The following is an 8001-nucleotide window of genomic DNA, read 5'->3' as shown; positions in this document are numbered from 1 at the left end:
ATTCTGTATATGGCAATAACCGTAAATAAATTTGATCGATTAATATAGTTCTATTAATTGAGTTATGTAAAAATGTTATTTTAGGAAAATCTGCAAAGATTAATTAAATAGAAATATTATTTTAGGAAAATCTGTAAAGATTAATGTTGCAAAAAGCAAATTAAATAAAATAAACTTCGAAGGCATAAACCAAAATATAGTTCAAAAATGTTAATATAGATGTACTTTTTATCACCAAATGTAACAGGTCAATTATATCACGTAGGCCTAGTAATAAGCCCGTTTAAGTAAAAATCCCGCAAAAGGAAATATATTCCTTGTTAATTTACAGTTTCGTACGTAATCATTCTTTACAAACTTCTTAAGATAATAATTAATATATTACTTACTATAAGGAAACATCTACAGAAAAGATTTGCGGCAGTTACTTAAAAATAAAATAAAGAAATTGATACACACACATTTCTAATATATAGATGTATTATCATATAAATTGATAAAACAAAAGCATATATTATAATTTGCCCAAAACGATCACGTCTGATTAAAAAAAAAAAAAAAAAAAAAAANAAAGCAAGAGCTGAAAGATTCGCGACGAAGCAAAGACAACAGTGTTGTGTTGTTATATCATCTATCGCCGCCCTTTGTTCTGTAAGACTATGAAATCAGCTGATCATTTTTGTCTTCTTTATGTTCTTTAGCTTCGATCACTTGTTTCTCTGTTTCTTTCATCGACTTGGCTTCTTCTTGTGTGTGTTTTTGTTTTGCCCCTTTTTCTATTAGGGTTTTGATTCAATGAATTCGAATTTGGAATTTTTAGTTAGTTCAATCGATTTCTATTACAAAATCTGGAATTTGATTAGTCTTAGTGTTAGTGATGATACTAATTCTTCATTTCAGGGTGAACAAGAGTAGAAGAACCAAAGTTGGAATCTTTGAGCTTTTCCCACTGTTTTAAATAGTAAATTACTGATCCTTAGAATCTGGAATTGAAGCAAATTTGAGTGTGGATAGAAGAAGAAGAAGAAGAAGATGCAAAGGGTAAGGGTTTCATCTCAAAGAGCAGCTGTGCATAAGCTTGGTGACTCTCAGATGACTTTATCTCCCAAGTTTAGAGTAGCTGCATCTGTTCAATCCACATTATTCGATAGATCATCTGAATTAGAACTGTCTCTTAGTGGAGAGCCTTTGATTCCGGGTTTACCAGACGACGTTGCGCTTAACTGTCTTTTAAGGGTTCCAGTGCAAAGCCATGTATCTAGTAGATCCGTGTGCAAGAGATGGCATCTCTTGTTTGGTACTAAAGACACGTTTTTCGCCAAACGTAAGGAGTTCGGGTTTAAAGACCCGTGGCTGTTCGTAGTTGGGTTTAGTAGATGCACTGGGAAAATCCAATGGAAGGTTTTGGATTTGAGGAACCTCACTTGGCATGAGATCCCTGCTATGCCTTGTAGAGACAAAGTGTGTCCTCACGGTTTCAGATCGGTTTCGATGCCTCGTGAAGGTACTATGTTTGTGTGTGGAGGGATGGTTTCTGATTCTGATTGCCCTCTTGATCTGGTGTTGAAGTATGATATGGTGAGGAATCATTGGACTGTCACTAACAAAATGATAACCGCGAGGTCGTTCTTCGCTAGTGGTGTGATCGACGGGATGATATATGCAGCTGGTGGGAATGCTGCGGATTTGTTTGAGCTCGCTTCTGCTGAGGTTTTGAACCCTTTGGATGGTAGTTGGCGGCCAGTGTCGAACATGGTCGCACACATGGCGTCTTATGACACAGCGGTATTAAACGGGAAGCTATTGGTGACCGAAGGATGGTTATGGCCGTTCTTTGTATCCCCACGAGGTCAAGTTTATGATCCCAGGACTGATCAGTGGGAAACAATGCCAATGGGGTTAAGAGAAGGATGGACAGGGACGAGTGTCGTGATATATGATCGGTTGTTTATAGTGTCGGAGCTAGAGAGAATGAAGATGAAGGTTTATGATCCGGTTACAGATTCTTGGGAGACGATTAACGGACCGGAATTGCCTGAGCAGATTTGTAGACCGTTTGCGGTTAATTGTTATGGAAACAGAGTATATGTGGTTGGCAGGAACCTTCATCTGGCGGTTGGGAGTATTTGGAGGTCGGGGAATAAGTTTGGTGTGAGGTGGGAGGTTGGAAAGTCGTCAGAGCGTTATGCAGATATAACTCCATCGAATTCGCAGATTCTTTTTGCTTAAAGGAGCTGGTTGGTTTGGATTACATATTGTTATGAATAAGTAAACATGTCTTAGAAACACCATGATGTTTGTACTATTGTATCATATGCATATGTGTGTATAACTTATGTCCGAAAGAAAGTGTTATATAATATACATGGATTGAAAATGTTGTTTTCTACAAAGACTGTAATTTTTCCATACATACTTTCAAAAGTCTGTATCACACAGTATAATTCATACTACTGATTCAAAAGTCTGTATTACATGAATACTACAAAAATTCTATTAGGGATTTGATCAAACTCATCTTAGCCATAGATTCTATTAGGGATTAATTCTGATATAATTGATCAATGGAATTCTTTAATTTAAAATATTTTATTGGTTAGTTTGTTATTAACTACTGAAAATTATGTAGATAGAAAAGACAAAAATTGTAGATGCATTTGTGGAAATGGCAGCTTTTGGATGCAGTTTGGATCATTGGCTTAAACCAAAATGATATGGGATCTTCTTCCCTTATTGCATAAGCCTAAAGAAAAATGTTTAAGTTGTTGTGGATAAAGAGATTGCAAGATTTAGCTGGTCTAAAATCCACAATTTGACACAGCTCCGACCGGCGGCTTCAAGAATCTACCACCGCACTCCTTCATTTGTATTGTGTAGTACTTTTTGACTTTGGATTCCTTACTAAACTGCTAAATACATTTGTAATTAGTTAGAGGTAACTAACAAACTATTGTGCTTCTTATCTACCAACTTTTTACCAACTCACAAATAAGAGAGCTAAAATCTATCAGAAGATAGTTATGCATATGATATTCACACATAATGTTTAATACATATTAATTAACTATGCGTCGATCATTAATTATGATTTTCATATAATATATAACCAAGTTGGACTAATACTGTTTACGAAATGGATAACAGCCTAAAAGAAACTTAAAATAAATAAAAAGCGTCGAAGGTGAAATCCAATCTTATCGAGCTTCTAATCAAACCAATAAGCATTCTTGCTTTTCATTTCTCTCATTAGCTTATCTAGTTATCTTATCATTCATAGCCTCAACTCAATCATAGTACAAAGTATACACACATATTGACAATACACTATACGCATATTGACATATACATTTGCTATTTAATACGATGGCAAAATGTTTTTTTTTTCTTTTTCTAAAGGATGATCGGATCGAGCTATGAAATAAAAAGCTATTTATATAAATTTTCACTCTGAAATTTAAGGGTGTGATAAGAAGCTAGGATTACGAATTTATGAACATTCTTTTTCTTTTGTGTGTGTTCAACTTATGTATTTTATATTCTATGTAGATATTTTCGTCTATGACTAAGTTATAACTATATGAAACATCTAAGTGGTTAACTTTAAGTTTAACCAACGATCTCTAAGTCCAACTAAAGATTCAATGCAATACATATACATATAATATTTTTTTTTATATATGACACTGAATGTAATTAAAATCATATATACAATGTTGCTCGATATTACAACCTGCCAATGTTTCAATAAAGCAATCTATATAATTTAAAACTCACTGAAACATGGTCTAAAACTCAAATTTAAAAATTGACCAAATTAAAATTTATCTTAGATCGTTTTTTTTATTTGGTTAAAATAATTTAAGGAAGCCCTAAATTATTATTCCATACTTTTATTTTTACTGATATTTTCGAATTTCCCTTTTTATTTTATTTTAAGTGATCTTTTTATGAATTTGACTTTTTAACCATTTATAATTTTATATTAGACAGTTTATTTTAATTGGTTGAATCAGTTTTACTAGTGATATTTTTATGTGACAGAAGTAAATAAAATGAAAACTTATATGATTTTAAATCTATGTGAAAAAACCTTAAACACCATTTATAATAAAATAGAAAATGCTAATTTCTCATATTGCTTATAACTTTTTTAGAAATTATTCAAATGAAAACAAACCTTGGCTACTGAATTTGATGATGATTTGATAAGTCATCCCACAAATTAGAATTTTATAATATTGTATTTTCTTTCATTTAAAATTTTACTTTCTTCTTTTGACTTTAGAGATAATCCAAAAACCATCTAGTGCTTGTAATAGTTAAAGTCTAGTTAATTAGAGATTGATGTATAAATAGTTATATAGATTGCTTTATTGAAACATTGGTTTCCAGTATGACAGAAATGATTAGTAAAACATAATATGATGAATGATTTTTTGACAGTTTAACGAAGAAAAACAGAAAATATTGATGATAGATTTATAAAATTTAATATAAGAAAGAGTTTTAATGTATCTACGTTTTTATTTTATTTTTAAATACTGTTATTACCAATAAAATAATTTTACATCAGTAACAAATGTACAAAAAATTTCAACACACAAGTTCATGGGTTGAGTTTAGTCAATTAATAAACTTATATACCTTTGGACCTATTAGGTAACGAGTTGAGTTGGATTATCTATTTTGACACTCTTATATGTATTGTTATTCGTAAAGTATATATTTTGCAAGTATAGCACAAACCATATATACCACATTCTTGTCTAAATCTCAAGTTGTTAAAGAAGCAAACAAGATTAAAGAGAGTCAAATGAAAAAGAAACATGTCTTTAGAAAAACACTACACACACATGCACATGCTCTCTCCCATCTTCTCCCCCCTTAACTTAGCCTTTCGTCTATTGTATATTGACATTTCAATTTATTTTTCTAAAAATAATGCTTATCTTTGTTATCTCCTTTTTGTTATTGTACTTTTACTAAAGTATGTTTCCGATGGTGATCCTCCTCACTAAGTTAATTTTAAACAACATACATATATATATATATATATATTATATATATAATCTAGATATACCATGTATGTTGGTTTAACGAGTGTTCAAAGTATGTAGATCATCAGATCATGTACATCTACATTCCTATACAAATATATATATATATATATATATATATATATATATAAAAGCTTTCACGAAAAACCTTAGTATTTGGCTATAAAGTAGGTAATACTTATTTTTTTAGTTTGGCTTTACACATAGATAACGAAATAATATACTTTTTTTTATTTGATCATAAAAGTATTATTTTAATAGTTGTGTCTCCTGTTTTTATTTTATTTTAAATAAGAATATTATAGGGCAATTGGAGAAGGAAAGATATATGGTTATTGGTTAGATATGACAGTGTCATATATATCCTTCAAGTTGTAATGGTCGTGATCTTTATCAACATACAAACTTAATTCGAACATGGGAAATGATGGATTGACCACATTGGTCTTTACTCTTTAGATTTTGTAGATTCATTGCTGGAATAAAAGCAATGGAAGATACACAAGCATATGCTTTCTTCTCTTTTCTTCCCTTCTTTTTGCTTATTATTTTCATTTCATTTTTAATGATATTTCCTACTAAATCTTTTTAGGAAAAATGGTATTCTGGATACAATGTTTTAATGTGTTCATATTATCATATTCATGTTTTCTCTCTAGAACATGTTGTTAACTTTTCTTGTTTGAACATTAAAGCTATTTTCATTTTTTTTTTTTGAATTACTAAGAGGTTTTGGACCTAAGTCCGTACATCCCTCAGGTCAGGGACCAAAGCATTTGATATGGTTCTTTTCCAAACGCCGTCTCTCGAACCGGCGACTTCTACACTTTGGTAGAGAGTCTTTACCAGTTTCTTTGCTATCAATGCTTGGTTCATTTACTTTTTCAAGCTTTCAGTTTTCAAATTTTCTTTTACCAATCAGATCACATGCTGACATAAATATAATAGTAATATGACTTTTTTTCCCACACAAAAAAAAACAAGGCAATTCTTATTCAAACTACTGCTAAAGAAAACAATGAATTATTGACACTAAATCTACCATAAGCACCAGGCATGGTCTAACCATAAAACAGAGCTTTAGAACATTTCCTCTATACATCAAGCACGACATCTATGGAGTTAATCTTGTTAGCATAAGTACATTCAATCTGATCGATGACATACTTTGACGTAAAACCGAGTCTGGATTTTTTAAGGTTCAAACAAGATATTTAAGTGTCACTACGAAAACCGCTAAATAAGAGTAAACAAAACGAACAATAGCTAAATATTTTTATGATTTGATTATTCTTTGAGATTTTTTTGGACCGCAAATCAGTGCTCGACCGGATTAAAGTTAGGGTCAGTCTGGTGCATATACAGTATGTTTAGCAAACAATAACATTGGTTGGTGACCACTATGGAAAAACATTGAGATCCGACAAGTTTACAAGGTTACCCACTTGGCTGGCTTAACCTCCGAAAATAGTTTGAATAACAGTAGGTTTGCGTGATTTTTAGATTTTTAGATTTTTGGTTTTAATAGAAAAACTTATATATTCTCCAACTAAAATTTTAAAATTTTACTTTTTGCATTTTTTATCTTAAGATTTTCTATTTTATTTAAAAAGCTAAGATCTAATTAATTTTTCTTTTCTGAAAAATCTACCAAAAACAAAACATAAAACCTCATAGCCTCAAACATGAGTTGTGTCTAATGGGGATTACAAAGCCTCAAAGATCTTCACCTTGATCCGTGTGAAGTTTTGTAACATCTGCGAACCGGAAACTGCAATTTTGGTCTGAGTGTCGATCGACACCATGGGTGTGTCGATCGACATCATCTTTTTCGGTTTCGACCGGTTTGATTTAATTGTGGTTTGGTTCGGTTTGGTTCAATTTGAAATCCCTAAATCGTTATATTTAAGGGTGGGTCGACGAAAGGGGTTAAAAAAGTTCTCTTTTGTCGCCGCTTAAGTGTTTGAGAGAGAGAAAATGAGATTTGTGAGTGTTCTTGAGTTTTGGAGAGATTGTGGTGGTTTCTGGGGAGATCTATTGATGGGATTGCATCAGAAGATTGCTAGGAGTGTGGTACAGCTGTGTTTGAGTCAGATTCTCCTGCAAAAGAGGTGAGTGCATGACCATGGCTTATCTAAGCTTGAGAAATCTATGTTTCTTTGTGATTTTGAGTTGTTTGATTGATTCCTTGTTTGCTTGTGGTTGTTTTGGTGTTTTTACATCCTTATATGGCTTATGGATGAGTTTGAGATGAATGGGAGTCTTTGGGAAGCGGGGATCTGCGAGAGAGCGTTGAGGCAGACGATGCTCGGCATCAGTGTCGATCGACACCTTCGGTGTGTCGGTCGACACTTGTGCAAGGACGGCTCGGGAATCTTTGGGAGTGTCGATCGACACCATGTGGAGGTGTCGGTCGACACAATTAGGGTTTTCGGGAGGTGTCGAGCAGGTGTCGGTCGACACCAGGTTGTCAGTGTCGATCGACACTGGTATGGTGTCGGTCGACACCAACCTTTGTTGGTCGACGATTGCTTGTTTTCGGGTTTGATTGTTACTGTTGATGATTGTTTGACATTAGATTCTCAAATGCTTGTGTGTATAGCACAATAGATGGGAGGATTGCCTCATTGTGTATTTTTAATAATACTCATGCATCTCAATATGTGTTTGTGGTGCAGGTAAAGGCAAAGTGTGATCGTGGAATCAGGGCGATGAGGAGGAGGATGTTCTAGAGGCTTGATTGATTGTGGTCTAGCCATTGTTAGATTGCTAGAATTGAGCTGATAGAACATTGTATGATGTTGGAACTTGGTTATTTCTTTGTTAGTTTTGGAGTATTGTTTTGTTGGTCATTGGATTGTTAATGTTGGAATTTTTATTGGTTTATTGGAACTGTTTTGGTTATCCGTTGTTGTTGATTGTTGCTAGGTTGTTAGTGGGTATG

The 8001-nt window shown here is 33.0% G+C and overlaps 1 protein-coding gene across 1 annotated transcript; it reads left to right on the top strand.

Moving 5' to 3' along the window:
- LOC104777035 (F-box/kelch-repeat protein At1g30090-like) lies at positions 553–2379 on the top strand. Its single transcript, XM_010501222.2, has 2 exons — positions 553–651; positions 901–2379. The coding sequence occupies exon 2, from the start codon at positions 1033–1035 to the stop codon at positions 2227–2229; it is 1197 nt and encodes a 398-aa protein (XP_010499524.1). The 5' UTR covers positions 553–651; positions 901–1032; the 3' UTR covers positions 2230–2379.

Source organism: Camelina sativa, chromosome 3 (genome assembly GCF_000633955.1).
Source record: "Camelina sativa cultivar DH55 chromosome 3, Cs, whole genome shotgun sequence".
Lineage (NCBI taxonomy): Eukaryota > Viridiplantae > Streptophyta > Magnoliopsida > Brassicales > Brassicaceae > Camelina > Camelina sativa.
The sequence above is the reverse complement of the archived record's forward strand: the minus strand, read 5'-3'. Positions and strand labels throughout refer to the sequence as shown.

Excerpts from the sequence above, each read along its gene's own strand:
- LOC104777035 (XM_010501222.2), top strand. The coding sequence starts at position 1,033 with ATGCAAAGGGTAAGGGTTTCATCTCAAAGAGCAGCTGTGCATAAGCTT.